General features: G+C 38.4%; 1 protein-coding gene across 1 annotated transcript in view; it reads left to right on the forward strand.

Moving 5' to 3' along the window:
• The first annotated feature begins 4752 nt into the window (after window positions 1-4752).
• tcf12 (transcription factor 12) overlaps window positions 4753-18391 on the forward strand; it is a 70187-nt gene continuing 56548 nt past the window's right edge. Inside the window, exons 1-4 of the mRNA XM_079997501.1 lie at window positions 4753-4880; window positions 4967-5055; window positions 5859-5931; window positions 17669-17742. Coding sequence (XP_079853627.1) covers window positions 4984-5055; window positions 5859-5931; window positions 17669-17742 — 219 coding nt within the window. The 5' untranslated portion in view covers window positions 4753-4880; window positions 4967-4983. The remainder of the gene's footprint in view (window positions 4881-4966; window positions 5056-5858; window positions 5932-17668; window positions 17743-18391) is intronic.

The raw sequence follows: 18391 nt of genomic DNA on the forward strand, positions 1-18391 counted from the left end.
CTATCAAAGTTTTTGGCTCCTACCAAACTTTTGTTCCCAAAATGGAGAAGCTTCTCGCTGTACTGTAGGATGTGACCGTTCATTTTTCAGAGACTTGAGTAAAAAAAAAAAAAGAAGGTTTATTACATAATGCACTGACGCAAAAATGTGAAAGTCCAAGTTGGATCCCTGTTGAAGTTAAGTTCTCATGGAGACTGTCCCTGTACTTCCATATAATTTGAGTCAAGACATTTTCCATCTTGTGAATGATGTCATGTAGGACAAATCACATGGTTAGAACGCATGGGAATATTTTTTTGAGAAGTTAATCTGACGGGTTTTAAATGTAAACGCACACACATGTAATCGATGAGTATGTTATATATATTTTTAGACCACTGTATGTACACATACACACTCACATACATCCACAAAGAGAGACAGAAGGTTACAATGTTTTGTTATTGTATTTTATTTATCATTGGTTGAAGACTGCAAGAGAGAGAGAAAGAAAGAGAGGAACGGGTAATGTTGCATATTTTAACATAGTGTATGTTATATTATATTTTATATATTTATTTAAAAAAAAAGAACCGCGTCACTTGACGATAAATATATTTGCAATCAACGTCTGAATAAATGAACGCAGCCCTGCGCACATGACGCGATAGGTTGAACAGGAACGCCCTCAAGCGACAGCGACCGCTCCTGGTGTGAGATAGAAGCGACAGCTCTTTGGCGATAAGGTGTGAGTGCGCATATGAAGGTAACCTGTTGAGGTGAATGCAGCTAGGTGGCCTGGATTGTAATTCTGGCCAAAATACAGACTTCCACGTCTTAACGTATTTCTCTATGATTTTTTTTAGCGCGTTTCATTTTTTAATAAAAAAAAATGAAATGCGCTTGCACTAGTTTTTTTTAATTCTCTAGCAGTTTTCACGTAAAAACAACGAATTTCCTAATATTGCGCAATTTGTGCACTCATTTAAAGCTGTTATTTTGTCCCACCATGAAACACAAACTGTTCCTCGGGGGGGAAAAGTGTGTGTGTGTGTGTGTGTGTGTGTGTGTGTGTGTGTGTGTGTGTGTGTGTGTGTGTGTATATATATATATATATATATATATATATATATATATATGCGCGCACAACTTGTGTATAAATTGTGCTGGCATGACTAACCTCTATTGATTGCTGATTTTTACTGACTGATTTCCATTTTTCAATAATTTTTTATATATACACTCTTTGTACCAGCAGGAAATGCCATCAGGTTTACATTCATGTAAAGTAATTGAACAATCCAATGTAATGTACTATACTTTGTTAATTTGTCAGTAATTGTTGCACATCATGTGGATCAGAGTCACCATCAGCAAAGTCGTCGAAGAAGATCATTATAAGGGGAAGAGGTGATTGGAGGAGAGGACCAGGTGTATCCTGAAGAGATGGAAGCTCATTCCACCATTTACAGACATACAGTCGGTATATAGTTTTGCTTCATATTCATGCACTTACTGTGTCAGGCCACACATTAAAATATAAACAGCATTGTTTTACAATAAAGGAATGACACCACCAATGTTCCTTATATGCTGTTCACCTAAAATAAGGACTACGTTTTGATTGAAGTACTGAAATTAAATACAAATGTCGCTAAAGCTTTCTGCAAGAGTTGACCTTTGTATTTAAAAGAACTCTTATTATTTTGAGGGTTACTAGAACAGGTGGCAAATGTCAACACAAATGTACCTTTTAGGCCACAAAACGAAGAAATAGAGCGAAGGTGGAATGACTTTCAGATATGTTTAGATCAACAGTTTCTCAAGCTACTCAGAAGGGCAGTTTCATGAGTATTCATGCAACTTGAGTTACAACAACATACTCTTGTGATTATAAGGAAATGCAATTGCAGATGGCTCGTTGATGAATGGGCCAGTAGAACGGCAAAAGCAGGTATTTTCCAAAGATAACGTCTAAACTTTAAACATTCAGGCACTCGCCTTGTAAACAGTGAAGTTACAACAGATTATATCTGGGGCACTAACATCAATGCCAGAAATTGCCCAAAAAAAAAGGACAGAATAAGCAGTAGATAGTGAGGTGTTCAGAGTGAATTTCGTTTGTCCAACAGGTGGCAGTCTAGATTAATAATACAACAAGAGGATGGCTGGATTTATGATCCCATGGTTTTATGATTAAACGTTGAACATATTTTGGGGGGGGAAAGGTAACAAGAATCGCATTCATTTTCCTTTTCCTTGATTAATTTAAAAAAGGCAAGGATGGGTGCAATGAGAGTTGAATGTTTAGCACTCAATCTACTACTACTATCTATATATCTACTAACTTGTAATTTGGGGCTTTTGTTCATGCCTTTTTTGTGTTAGAGTAATATGAAAATTGTATATTCCACAACTTGTGCATAAAGTGTGTGTACTGCAATAACAGCACCATTCGCGTATCAGAAATGAGTACCAGAATTTAGAAGAAATTCTGTGGGATTCTAATTCGGACCATGTTCTTTTGGTTATAGTTTTGAATATTACATTTTCGTACTATTGGTTTCACTGTGTATTTATTCGCGAAAATTGGGAATCCGTCTACTGAGCTACGTTGGACAGGTGATATAATGAACCTCGAATGCATTTTGACAATGGCATGAAAATGAAGCATATGCAGTGACTGAGCTTAATTGTCCTTCACAGACCTGTCCACTAATTCCATATGGCCAAGCTTAAAGATGAAGCGTCTCCGAAATGTTAACCATTCATTCCCCCCGCAGACGTTTGTGTTCACGAAGTCAGTTTCATGTTGTAGAATATAGACGCGCGATTCTAACCCAGCAACTTTTTACGCCACATACACACACGCGGAGGATGGAGCGTTCCGAACTTTATTCATACTCAAAGAACACGTTTTACGTACAAGGTTGCGAATACGTTTACGTAATCCTCTTGTACTATCAAGATCTTTATGTGAAATCGGTATGCTTTGAATGCTCGTTAAACATATCGACCTCACGTTCGGTGTGGAGAGCAATTGCATCCAAAGTGCGTTTCCTTATTTCGGCTACGCCAAACTACAAGCAAAAGTTGATTGTGTTGAAAGTTCTGGCATGGAAGTGCCTTTTGTAAACATAAATAGTGTTTGTGGTCCGCATTGTGTTCGGCGGAGTGGAAATTAAAAGTTCATTTCAAATATTCGGTCGAGTAAAATAAAGAACGCCTTGAAATGATGCTCGGGTGCGACAGTCGAAATATAAAAGCTCCACATTCCATCGTGTCGGCGCGGTTTCCAATATGAACCGAACTTCACCGCAGGTTCGAGCGCCTTCACTCGCTATGGCGGAGGAAAAAGTAGTTCCGACGCAGAGAGCCGGGCTTGTCTTTTGGCGCAAATTGGCTGTTTCAAAAGCGGCTGTTTCACGGGGCGCTGTGCGGGTGTTCTACATTGTCGGCTTCACAAAAGTTGCGCTTCTTCAACTCGACCTGAACGCACCTTGTCATAGGTTACAACCCCAAACTCACCATCCGATGTCATTATTCTGGTGGTGTTTATTTCAAGCAGTTAAAATACATGTGAACCCTGTCTAGTTAAAAAAAATAAAATAAAATAGAAAAGGGGACGGACAACATTAGGACTGTACGTATTCAAACATTTCCAACGCGTTGGAAACTCGGCGCGGTGTGCTTTAAATAGAACGCGCTCGCAAAAATAAACGCACACAATAAAAAGGAAATTAAGACGCACAGCATAGTTCATGCGGGCGGTGTCGTGCAGTACAGACCCTGTGGTTTCCCAAGCTGCTAATGTGCGTGTTTACCTGTTGCCAAAGTGATTATTACACGCGGTTGTCAGTTCGGAACCTTTCCAGTCTTTGCACCAAGAATTATATGGACATTCACCGACATCTCAAACCGCACATTTGGGCCAAGAATGGCAAATAGACCCGTTCGATCTTGTCAGTTATTTATTTTATTGGAATTCGGCTTCTCTAAGACAAACTACGCTTCAATCGATAATAGTAGTAGTAGTAGTAATAGTAATAATAATAATAATAATAATAATAATAATACAATTAAAAATAAATCAATTAGCCCAATTATATGGATTGATCATTCTTGTTGGAGTGATGACATCGTTTAAAGTGCATAAGGTCTTTGAACGCCGTCCAAACGTCTCCAGCGGTTGCCCCTGTGAATAGAATAGAATGGGATAGAATACATAAATTCGGCGTTCGTTGAGTGTGCAGTAAACAGATATAGACCGTGGCTGAAACGTGCAACGCGCAAGTGGAACATGGAAAGACGACTACCCCTGCGACCTAACCAACGGGTCTTCTTCCGCTCCGTGTGTGGGACACAACGGGGAGAAGCCGTGTCGCCGGCCCCGGCGGAGGGATACCGCCGCGAGTGTCACCGTCGTGCTGAGGCTTTCGCGAGGCAAAAATGTCTGCCTAAGGGATACTCGCAAGTGATATATATAGAGGATGTTTTTTTTCCAGCCTAATCACTGTTTGTTTTTGTTACCGCTTTTCCGAGGCGTGTTTACGGGGGAAAGCAGGGCTCCTACGGCCACACGATCACCCTAGTCGGATTTCTTTATTCGGATAAAGGTAAAATATCCACGGGAGTTTCGGACTGGTGAGAGAAGTTGGGGAGTTTGAGGAAGACCCACACGTCGTGGAGCAGGGGGGGGGGGGGACCGAGGGGGGGGGGGGAGCAGGCGGGCGGGGGGGGGGACCGGCACCACCACCACCACCACCACCACCTGCTTTATTTACTCATGTCACATAATGTGTGTTTTCCGGGTCTCACACCGTAGACTCCTGCTTTAACTAACACTTTGCGGTAGCGGTCAGAACCAAGCGGCCGCCGCGAGCAGCCGCCGATCAATGGATGTGTGTGTCCGTATTGTTTATTCATAACACGATAACGCCTCCGGGGGTGTCCGCTATGGCCGATAACACACGGATCGTTCTTCCAGGTTTTTAGACCGCCAGGATGAATCCCCAGCAGCGGATTGCCGCTATTGGAACAGACAAGGAATTAAGTGATTTGCTGGATTTTAGTGCGGTAGGCTGCAAGGTTTTCATTTTTTTTTTTTTGTTAACTTTTGTGTCGGTGCTGTGTTGCTCTCTGCGAGGCTCTCGCCCCGCACCGGGCTGTGCATTTTGGTGTTTTATTCGTCTCAGCAACACATTATGTTTGCTTCAGTTAATGGTTAAGGTGCATTTTTTTTTTCTTTGGTCACCGTGACGTGTTTTGTTGTAACTTTTTTTTTTTTCAAGTATATATTAGAGCTGCCACAATGATTGCACAATCGTCTGATCGCGATTATTTCAGCTGATCGCCAATCTTCAGATTCCACCATCATATTTTTCCGTACAAATTCAAGGGGGATTTGAAGCTAATTTGCTGTCACAAAACAACAACAACAACAAAAAAAAAAAAACCGCGAATTTGCTGCATATTGATTGTAAAATTAACTGTCTGAAATGGTGTCTCTTCATGAGGTGAATGTATATATTATTACACAGTTATAGCCTCATACTATGGCATTAAATGAAAAAAAGACAATTAAATTGTCAATTGCAATTATCTGTATGGCAATTCATTGTCAATGTAATGTAACGTGACAGCCCTAATATATATATATATATGTATGTATGTATATATATATATATATATATATATATATATATGTGTGTGTGTGTGTGTGTGTGTGTGTGTGTGTGTGTGTGTGTGTGTGTGTGTGTGTGTGTATTCATGCCATCATAGTTGATATTCTAAATGGTCCTATTCTAAACGACTTTGGGTTGCTTGGAAATTGTTCAGATTCTTGGATCAAGTTATTAAAGCATCTCTTTTCCTCGTAGATGTTCTCGCCGCCTGTAAACGGTGGGAAAAACAGGCCGACCACCCTTGGAAGCAGTCAGTTCAGTGCATCAGGTAGGATTTCCTCCAAGAAACCTACTTCAGTAAACGTTGTCGTGTGTTGGTCTTTGTTCGTGTGACACACACACACACACTGTAAATATCAGATTTAAAAGGTGTTTGTGTCCGAATCTACCGTTGGCGTGGGAATTCGTTTTTGGGGTTAATTTCTCAAAGGAGAAGAAGCAAAGGGGGCTTCGTTTTCAGCCCATCGTGTGATGCATTACCCACCTCCCGCTTGAGCACAGTGCACATCTGGCGCTTGAAACATGAGCTCTCCACCTGGAATTGTCATGGAGCACTGTAAAGATGTGGAACAAAGAATGGTTTTGGCCTTAAAATGTGTATTGATCTACCAGACATCATGATGTAATGATCGTTGTTCGGCCAATCTCCAAGCTTGGTGGCAAAAAACATACAAGCTTATAATATAGCAAATGTTAAATATTAATTATCATATTGCTGCAGTGCAACCTCATAGACATGCGACATGTTTCGAATTTTCGTCCTGTCAGGAGCAGAGTTTTTTGTGCTCGAAGGGGCCAGAACATTGCTGTCATTTATATAGGCTTTATATAAACATGGATTTAAAATGTCTAATTCACGAGCATGTGATCAGCCATCTTTTATATCTGAGCATCTTTTCACATTAAAATGCACGGGTGCAGGATTTCTGTTTAGATAGCCACGGCTTCTATTCCCTCCTTTTGAGGATCATTGCCGAGCAGTAAGGGCCCCAGGACATTAATCCAAACCACATCCATTGTCAGATGTGCTACGAGGGAAAGCTCACAATCAAGCATTATGTTTTCTCAAAGCATGTTTTGTGTACATCCACAAAGCTTTGTTGTTTGTATTGATGAAACCAAAGAAACGCATTTAGTGGACACTGAAAAAAGACAAAAAAAAAAGCAAAAAAAAAAACAAAACAGTAGAGGCTTTTCCGAAAAGAATTTATGAAGCTTTGAGGACAAATTTTTTAAATGTCAGTTTATATGTTTAGTTCATCACTTTGCCATCTGTACTTTCTCCACTCTGGTGCTGCTGCATTAATGAAAGAAATCTGATGCTGTTGAATGCGTCATTAATCAAAGTTTTGAGCAACATGCTGTTAAAGGGCAGAGCCTAGTCAAAGACCTTTTCCAAATATCAAATTGCTAAATAAGGGACTTTGCACAATTGCAACATGATAAATATTTAGCAAATAGGAACTGGGCTTTATAATTCATCATAAATATAAACCTGGAAATAAATGCTGCTTTCAAGCTATTTGTTTTCAATGCCAGATTATGAATCACATATTTTCTTTCTCAAAGCAAACTTGTTTCTCATGGGAGTAACCCCACAGTTTTACAATAGTATTGACAATTATCAATTATTATCAAGTTAATTATCAAGTTCTAGAAGAGAAGAAATGGAAATGGCATTGTTACCAAGTGACAAGGAACCCTTTCCCCCAAAATTTATTTATATAAGCTGCTGTTTATATGAATATAGACCCCCCCCGTGATTGAAAACCTTTACAAACACGTTTCTAAGTGGTTTTTAATTTGATTTACTATGGTATGGGCCTCATGTGACCAGCCATGTCTTGCCCATGCATTAATTTGATTTCAAAGTACACCAGTATTTGCATGGTTGCTTGTTATTTTCACACTGGCTGGTTGTTTCCTACCACTTCTACTGCACACATTTTAGGTTTGAAAGTAAAGAACCAGTATACCATTTAAAAATGTTTTATTCTTTAACAGTATTTGAAATGATTGGTGTTGTTTTTATAATTATTATTTTTTTTAAATCAGATACTTTATTGTTGGAGAGGTGTTGGTCGTAGTTAAACACACATCAATACTGTATGTGTGCACTCAGGCTTGTCACTTCGGCAAGAGATACATATATAAATTTCCACGGCCGAGGCTAAGAATAACAGGAGCCGAGCTGGTGTGATGTGGAGGAAATTGAAGCGGTAACACGCTTTGATGCTGTTGTTACTACATTCCCCTGAATGATTTGGAAATACCTCAACAGAACCCAGATCCTTTTTTTTGCACACTGGGGAGACTCCGGCGTGATCGCACACCGGATCTATGCAATAGTGCTTTAAAGACAATGGCGTCCGAGTTCATCAAAGGCTCCAGGCTTATCGCTGGAGCAGGATCTTGCGTATAGGATGCACATGTGTACAACTTGTCAGCTGTACGTTAAATAAGATACGTGTAGATAAACGTGGGTTGGTTAAGAGATCACAGCAATATATAGTTATTCTATCATACATGTCAATTAATTTAGAAGGCAAATGCATTAAAATATTTAGCATTGCAAATTTGCGAATGGATATCTTGTGGTGGTTTCTCTGACCCTGAAGGTTGGAGGAAGAGGAACCTTTTCTCTTTCAAGTGATTTTAAGCATAAGGACAGTAACTTTACGAAAGGATTGTGGTAATCGTTTGGAATGAAAGTTTGGAATTACTTCTCTGAACTGCGCATTCCAAGATAATTGTAACAGGAAAACCTAAAGTGCCAGAGAAAACAGACTTAAAAAAATGAAGCTATCGTTCCTTCCCTGAAGTCCTATTGATAATGGGAATTTAGTGAAGTCAGCGGTTGATTATTGATGAGGCCATTGGCTTTTCAGTGTATCCTAATGGAATGATACTGTTGCGTCTGTTTACATGAACTTCTATTGACATTGTGAATAGTGATTTGTTCTGAAATGTTTGTTATCACGATCCAATTAATGGGAGGGGGGGGGTTTGGATTGGCCCGAAAATATACCCCTGGTATTTATTGGCTCTTTGATATAGTTAACTTCCTCTGATGGCACGAAAAAAAGAATGCCATATTCATAATACCACTCGGTCTGCGAAATATCTGAAATGTGAACGTGGCATTTAATCTCTTTCGACTACACAGCCTTAATATAATCAGGCCCCTTGTTAGCTGCTGTGACAATGACAGGTAAAAAGCTCTTTTCTTAACATTCAATGATTGAGCGTATTGTAAAATCCTCCCTTCGAGAGCCGTCTATGCCGCTGAAAAGATACGTTTCAAAGAAAACAATCAACAGAAATAACATCACAAGTCAATTTTAACAGTGCTCGTCTTCCTAAATTCAGGTTTGAGAGTATGTGTTTGCAACTATTTATTAAAAATACATCCACAAACTATTCTCTCTTGCAAAAGATGACTTTGGCTTCTTAATTGTAATAGTGAACTTCGAACATTATATTGTATATATAATTGTATAAATAATAATGAAAAAAAAATATATATATATATATATATATATATTGTTTGTTTGCACTCTCATAATTTATTATCATAAAACAAAATGAATGATACTTGCACAGTACATATTACACATGTACTTTTTTCTATGTGGCAGGGGATGCCCGTGCATATGCTATATCCAGTTTAGTAGTAACCTTGTTTTTCTCACATTCTTCTCAGTCTTCCCCCGTCGAGGGCTTGTCCGCTCCAGCTAACTCATCTTGTGATGACACGAGAAAGTAGTAGTTAAATTGAAAGGGATGCGCCCAAAATAGCCTTCTTCTTTGCATGCTGTCAAATAAGCTCAAGGTGTGCTCTGCCACTTCTTCCTCTCTGTCGTATTGGCTGAATGTTATTGCACAACTCTGCTGGTCTTAAGATATCCCAGTCATTCTGACTGGAAAGGGTATGCTGCGCTGGGCTGTATCCCAAAAGCCTCGTGGAACGTCCAACTTATGAATGATTGGATGTAATTGTAACACAATGCATAGAAAAATAAAAGATGCACCAGATCAGTCAAGCCTTTGTAACTTTAAACACGAGGCCCAGTTCTCGCCCAGTATTGTAAGGGAAGCAATTAAATACTTAAATCCACTGGAATTGAAAGTAGCTATTTTCCTTGATAACCATGATAACCGCCACTTTAGTGTGCAGTTTGCTGCATATTAAGATGGCGTCGGGAGCGTCTTAGATTTGGCAAATTTCCGCCTGGTGGAATTATGCACCCTTTTCTCCTGAGCAACACAACCAGCAACACCAAAACAATCGACAATTTGGCGCCCACATTTAGGCCCTGAGTCGGAGCCCTAACTCGCCCCAAGCAAAGGCGGAACGGCTTCAGATGCATCTGGAGCAGATGCACTAAAAATACCAGTGTAAGACCTTTTGGTTCTGCCTTCACTTGGTTTCATGTGAATCAAAAGCCGGTGCATGGCTGTTGTTTCATTTAACATCCAAGGCCAGCTGAGGTGAAAGGGACCAGAAAACAAAATGAGCAAAGCTTCCATATCTATACCAATGGACAAATGCAACCAATCAAAAAGTCTGGTCGTGCTATAAACTCACCTGAGGAAATACAATTTATAGACAGAAATCATATTTTTATTGAGACTATGTGATTGCTTGAGATGTACAGTGTAGGCTGCAATATCACACATTTTTTTGGGGCTCTCTGTTGTCACAGTTGGGGCAGAACAACCATTAATTTAGTGGACGATGAAAAGATTCCTGAGAACAATACAATCATTAAGAATGGCGTCATTTGACCAGGTTTTTTTTTAGAGCCTGTCTTGATTTTGTTTCCACCCAAAAGCTAATTTATTTTCAGTCATTTATCAATGATTTGATCTTGATGACTGAATATGAAAATAACTTATTAATTTCATTAATTTTGTCAGGCAAACAGTACATATTGTTTAAAGTCACAATTTAGCTTTTTTGAGCTTGTTGCCCAGACATATCAACCATAACTGGTGACGGTGAGGCTCATTTCAGTTAAAGTTGTAACAGTTAAACAATTGCTAAAATAATATATCAAACAAGCCTATTTACTAATTTAGTAATTCATCTAAAATGTTATCTGGAAGTAGTTCTATCTTACCATGTTCATGATTTGTTTTGTATTTTTAACAGGTATTTTTACGTGCCCAAAAGCCATTACACTATTTCACCTATCATTTTTGTCTTTTTGCAGTTTCAGTTTGCTGAAACATTCCTGTTTCAAATTGAAGGCATTCCCGGATCTTAATCAGATATGAATCAGAAATAGATAACTGTTGATCTTAGGCCGGTGGGACTTCAGCGCCCAAAACGTGTGAGTGTTCATGAAAGGTGTAATTGATATTTAAGGCGTAATCTCCTTAGACCGATTTTCCTTCAAGTCTTCAAACCAATGAGGATAGCATGATGTTTGTTTTTCTTTTTTGTCTGTAAGTGTCGGAAATGTGTTTATCATATCAACTGGCACTAAGCGGAATGGTCAAAGATACCAGACTCAGAGATGCATGCAATTCCAGTGCCATGTTAAATGCATATTAATGAATGAGACTGTACATAAATTGAACGAAATATACTGTACATGGTTGTTGTTTGGATATTGAAAAGGAGGACCATAAACATTTAGCCATCTAATTGACCTTTTTTTCCAACCTGTATTAGACTATAGCACTCGGTCATCATAATCTAGGGATGAAAACAAAGCCGTGATGCCCGTGTTTGTCTGTGACTTGAGGTTCTTGCTTTTAGGACGGGTGTTGTGAGTAACGACTCATGATAGGTTACAATGGTTTAAGCAAAGTGTCGTGTCAGCATTTCTTTAGCAACGCATGAGTTTTGTACTGGGCAATCTATAAAGAGTACAATGTGTATGAGTCTCTGCAAACATATGTTCTTGTGACCTACTTCCAGATTTGGCAATGCATGTATGTAATTCTGTTTGTTTTATGATGTGATGTTTGTTGTATTAAATTATTTGAACTCTAAACACATTATTTCCATGCAGTTGTTGTCTATGATTTTAGAACATATTGAAATGAAGGAAGTAGCGCACTACGGCCTACATGAATTTTTTCTCACTGTACTCTCATGGTCTTGGGTTTTTAGCTGTAGTGAAATTTATAATTGTATTCCTTCCTTAAGAAAATTGTTAACAATTGTATTTATTTATTTAAGAAGTCTCGTCATCATCGTCATAGGTGAGTAAGTAGCCCGTGTGAAGTGGTTTCAGGACAGTAAATATGATATCTACGAGATAGGAAGGAATAATGTGTAGATGTTCTTTATTGGAATTAGATCAAACTGAGGTGTAAAAAGTACAAAGCAGCAGAAAATGACATACAATATATTAGTCTTTTGCCCCCATTGTAGTATAAGAAAATTCATATTTGTTGCATGACTCACATCTCATTTATCACCATTGTCTGATGTCTCCAGGATCTCTAATGGCCTTTCTTGAAAATTCTTCTGAGGTTGTTTTACTTTTTTTTTTTCTAGTTGCATACTCAGGCTACTGCAAACAGTGTGTGTTTCCAATATTACCAACGACTTAGTGTCATCATGGTGGATGAGTGAATTGGTGTTTTACAGTATTTATGATCAGATGACAATTGATTCATCTCTGGGGGAAATTCAGGAAATTAAGTCAACATTTGGAACCGTAAAACTCCTGTGATTATTATACACTTCATTTTAAAACTCTAACTATCTAAGTTATCGAACTATCTAAGATTTTAAATATATGAAATGAAGATTTCAAAGAAGGCCATTTCAAAGCGAACAGAAATCTGAAAGAAAAAAACAACAAAAAAAACACACATATATATATATATATATATATATATATATATATATATATATATATATATATATATATATATATATATATATAGTTAATTATATTCTATTTCCATTTAAAGGGAAACATGGTAGTGGACTTTTTTTCTCTTAAAAAAAGGGGAAGCGGTACCTCATCAAAAACCCAGTGTCTTCTGATCTAAGAATACTGATTCAGTATTCTTATCATCAGGAAATTCATATTCAATGCCTTGATTCAAGATGCATTTTTGATAGGGGGCAAAAAAGCGAGACTCCATTGCTCTTTATCACACACACAATATCTTTTGATCAACCTAATCGTTGATTTCCTCCTTTGATCCGCATATATCTATTATTCTCATCTCCTTATCTCTCTCCCCGTATGGACATGACAGTCGCCAAGATGATTTCATTTAATGTCAACATAATATGAGTGGCATGATCATTAAAACCTTTTTTCCATCTACTGTGCATGTATATGTTTATGCAATACAAATGTTTTTATTTTTATTTTAAAAACTGCAACTATACAGAAACGGAACTATTTTCAGAGCAACATTTGCAGTCAATAACAATGATTGTCCTAAATCAGAAGCCTCTGAATATTTTCTCATGACAGCATTAGGGCGAAATTGTTGCATCCAGAACTATCAAAGCCCCAGAAACAAGTTCATTCTCGTGCTGTCCATCAGCTGTGACTCAAACTCCGGTACAATGGGCTTATGTGCAGATTTCTTTTGCATGCTGCAGATGTAAACGAGAAGAATTAGCAGAAACCAGATTTTCCCCTATCAGATGTTGTCTTCTATTAAGGCTGCTCGCTTTCTGATATGGTGCCAAATGTTAGCCTGCTCACTGATTTTGCTTATATTCTGCAGCAGATAATAAACAGCAATCAGATTATGAATGATGTGGCATTGAATGCGAAAATCACGGAGAGAGTATGTGAGGGGCCAGGTTCCAAGAGTACCGGAAGAAATCTCAGAGAAGATTTTTCTCTGTATTTGGCCAGTTGAGAATTTTTAGGAAAATAAATATCTCACTTATTTTAATTGTTTCTCGTATTTGTTCTGACACTACTAACATCTTATTTTTTTATAAAATCGCCCAATTTTTTTCCAACTGTTAGAATTATTTTTAATTTGGCAATTGGTCAGTTTTTTATTTAGCAATCATCTCTGTTCCAGCTTTTTTCTGTATTTTGTTAAATTGAGTTTGTACTTGTTAGCGGGTCGGATGTAGGGACGATATCGTGATCGACCGAATGACCCTCAACAGTAATATATAATATATTTTGACAAGGGTAACAAAAAAATATGTCCCAGAGAGTTTTTTTTTTTAAATGGTCATTAGATTGCATGAGTATTTGCTACAGATGGTTTGATTGTATAGTTGAGTTGATTCTCTCAATGACTTACCAAAAAGGTATGATTTTTGTTGCGTGTCACTGTAGAATGGCATTGTCCTGCCTTGCTGTGGAAGAGGAGCATGGGGACCCTTGAGCTCCATATCGGATTTGGGGTTCAGACCAGAGAGCCGATGACAGCTTGTGGCCTCAGGAGGAAAACGACTTCTGACTTACTGTAGTCTAAGGGGGTCTCGAGCTATAAATCACGGCAGGAACATGAAATGCCAAAATCTGACTTGGGAACTATTACCAGCTCCTGAACTGTATCATTTATCACAAATTAATACCATAAAAAAAAAAAAAAAAACACGATGTAGCCAAGTCGATCTACTTTCAAATTCTTAAGCGGACTTTAACCTCTGGAATTTTGGTCAGCTCTGTTTGGAATGAATATCTTTCGGCTGCCTTTATGCCATGAAATCCTCGCCCACATGTTTGATCGTGTGATGACTGGCCGAACAACATTATTTGCAGTGGGAAGACTGCTTCTGCTTTGCTGCAGAGTTGTTTGTTCCAAACATGCAAATTCTGCTCGGATTGTTTGCCGAACCGTGCACTCGAGTGCGGCGTCGACGCGACTGAGGGCGGATCATTTATAAGCATTTTAGGTTCCACACTTTACTTTTTAAATGCATCTTAAATTTTAGCGCACACTATTTCTTTGAATTTGATTTTTTTTTTTTGTGTGTGTGAAAACTGAACAAAGTGTATTGCATTTTTACTGAAACAAAATTACATGACAACTGGAACAATCAATAGCTCGGAAAATGTTGATTGTTTACCGGCTCTGCAATTACATTTTGTTCATGGGGTGTTACAACCAAACAATATTGTCTGCAACAGCGAAAACAATCTCGTCGTCATATCTTTTTACTGACTTTAAGTAAAATAAACTTGATTACAATGGTAAGATATTACGTTTGTGATCATGTGGCAGATGTTCCAAGTTTTATAATGTTTTCAAAGTCATTGATATTGTTTATCTGTTCTCTTTCGAACAGGCACATTTTGTTTGACGAGAAGATGAGATCTGTGAAGCTATAGTGCTCAGCTGTTGTGTTGAAGCCTGGATATTATCGATGCCAAGTTACCAAATTGGAGTTGATCTCAAATGAATTTAAGGACCCGTGTCCTTAAAATGTATTAAGATGTTGAACTATCTGCCTTTAATCACAGATATCTTGGGAGGTTGTTATGCGGCGTCAAAAATAAACACATGTTTACCACGCGACAGCCAATAAATATACCTGCCCTTTCAATCATCTGTAAGTCTCATAGTATTTACACAGGTCTCTAGGTGAATACAAATAAGCTTGTGTCAGTTAAGGTGCATATGATGATGGTTTACCTACTGATTACTGTGAGTATTGGAATTGACCTTTCCCCGACGCAATAACATCAAATTTGCCGATTGTCAGTCTGTACAGGACAGTACGGTGACAAGAAATAACACGTCGCATGGAAAAAGAGGCGGTTTCCATATTACAAACGTGTTAACGGTTCTTGACATCCTGCTGCAGCAACTATGAAAACGAAAAGGTCTGCTGAAAGTCAGCAGTGAATAACAAAAAGGGAAGGTAATGACAGCTTTGGAAAAATGTATTTATCGCTGCCACATTTCACACGTGGAAATGTCTCTATTTCAGCTCGGTTTTAGATTATTGTCCTTTCTGACTTGAAGAAGTTGACACAGTGTCACGGTGCATACACCGCTCTCGGTATGATGAGTGAGAGAGTGCACAATTTATACTAATAATAAATATAGCTGCAATACAGAGGGTCCAGTTTAGTCATGGTAGGTACGTATTACAGGTTTTCCGAGGTTCCTTTGCACTGAGGAAAACCTTTGGCGATCGAGTACACATCGAGGCCGGGCACTGGGACGCTGTTTTTTTTTTACGTAGATTTAATGTTTTGGAAATAAATTGTGTATAAATAAAGACATGTGTACTTTAGATGAAGCATGTTATTCTTGTTGTTATTGTTAACGTTTTAAACATGCTTTAAAGTATGTTGGTTCATTGGCTCATATGATCGCCAAATCTCCGTGCACTTACAGTACATCACTGATGTCCCTCAATGACGGTGTTTTAACAATTACGATCGTTTCTGGATCATGCAGTGCGGACACAAAAGAAAGAACTTCCTGCCGTGCGAAAACACTTTCTGTGACTGTTTATAGTTTTCAGGGTTTTGTGAAACGCAGCACGAGTTGCAGTTTTTCGAGTTTCCCTTAAACGTAGCACCAGCTTTGGTTGTCTGTCTACGCCCGCGGTACTTACCCTTTCTCTGCTCAGGAGCGACATTAACAAAAAATATTTTCGCAAGAGCCAAATTTCTGAAACGTCCCTTTCCTCCATCAAACCATTATGCATTTTAAAATAAGTCTACTATTAATATCTTATTAAGGAATGAAGAAGATGATGGATCAGCCATTGATCATTCAGTAAACAGATGGTTGATCACTACCAGGAAACATCTCTATAGATGCTCTCGAAGTCGTCATAGGTTGATGTGTCTAATGGGAAATTCAGTTTTGAATACTGCACACAACATCTCAGACAAAATGTTATTGAAATACTCTAAGAATTTTTTATTTAATTTTAAATAACACTTTAAAGAGCCGCAACAAGTCATAAAAGAGCCGCTGGTTGAGTATCACTTTCCTAGGCATGGCAGACGCTATGCAGTCCACAGGGCTCAGGGCGCTGAGAATGACTTCCGAGAGACGAAGCTTGGACTTATATAACTTCGGACAATGATGTCACAAAACGGCCCGGCTCCTCAAACCAATCAAATCGCGCCAAACGTTCTTCTGCTTCTGCTAAAATTGCAACAGTTTTTCACAAATATATTTTTCATCGATATGGATCAAACTTGGAACGATGAGACGTCTGAAACGTCCCGGTTCCAACGAGAACTCTGCGTACTGCGGTTGCCGTCTTTCAGGCACAGTTAGCCCAAAAAACGCCAAGGAGATTAAAAAGAATGCATTTCGAGCTGAAATGTTTTTTTAATAATAATTATAACCATTATTTGTATAGTACTTTTCATACATGATATGCAAAGTGCTTTACATTAAAATAATGGAAACAATAAAAGCAAAGCAAACAAGCAAAATGCATTTACAAAGAATAATATTTTTAACTTTTTTTTTTAATTAATTACAAGTTTACATAGATAGATAATATACAATAAAAAAAATCATAAAATACACAAATACATATTTTGTTCAGATGGCTCTGATATAATCCAGTCGTCATTCTAACCATTTAAAAACATTTAACCATGTTAATTGGGTAGTTCTATCGCACTTTCACATTCCTGAGCCTCGCCGCCACAGAAAAGGTCAACACTGATTCAATAAATGACCTCCAGAACATCCAATTTCTTGTCCACATGAGCCTTCACAATAAGCACTGCCTCTGATATAATGTGCCCATCTGTGTTGGAATTTGAGAGATAGTCATTTAAAAACGGTCATTTCTTGCGACCAACGTGCCAAGTTATCTTCTATCTATCCGTTTTAAGGAAAGAGAGGGCTGTGCGTCTTCCTTAATGAATGCAGTTATGATCAATTTCTTTTTTTTATGCTGAACGTGCTATTTCACTGGGGCTCTTGAGCTTTCCAAGACCAGAAGGTCTTATTTTGCCTGTCTGAGAATTAAAGCTAAAATCTGCCTGTTTTTCCCCACAATGTGTAATTCATTATGTCTGAGTAATGGACTGGTTAACTGAGTTGTGCATCCCCTACTGTGGCAGGTATGGATGACAGGACCAGCCAAACATCCTGGGCTCCTGGGGCGCAGTCCAGTCCTTCCTACGAGTCCTCAAGGGTAAGACAACACATACCTTACTGCCTCTAAGTGGCCTTTTGTTCTCTGCTGCTAATAAGTGAACACGAGTTACATCAATGTAAGATTTCATTCGAACTATCTTTTCAAAAAATGTTGTATGATGGGCCTTTTTACTATTTTGCCACAATTTTGCGAAATGGGGTCCAATTTAGCAGTAATATTTGGGAATACTTTTGTTCATTTCCTTTCTTATGTTTTAATTTTCTCTTGATATTGTATGAGCCACATATTTATAAACTATGGCTCCAGGAATGGTGTTGGTGGGGCGGTCGAGGGTGCGAGGGAGTCGTGGGATCATAGTGGAGCTGAGAGTCTGAGAGATTGACGTGGCTTCTACACATCACCACATAAAGAGCCACAGTCGAGATGAAAAGTAGGAGGATGAATGGGCAAACGGAAAGTTTATTTAAGATTTCCCAACCGAATGAGCCGTAGAATTCCAAAGTGGTTTTGCAACAGGGAACTCCAGCTAAAACCTCCTAAAAACACAGTTCATATTAATGTCTACCAGGCTTGATTATATTTGAAAGTGCCAATTTATTTTTCTTCACATAATGTACTGAAAATTGATGAATGTTGGGATCTGCCGGATAAAACATACAATAAAAACACCGCTCTTTTCTTCATC

This window comes from Zeus faber (assembly GCF_960531495.2).
Source record: "Zeus faber genome assembly, chromosome: 3".
Classification (NCBI taxonomy): Eukaryota; Metazoa; Chordata; class Actinopteri; order Zeiformes; family Zeidae; genus Zeus; species Zeus faber.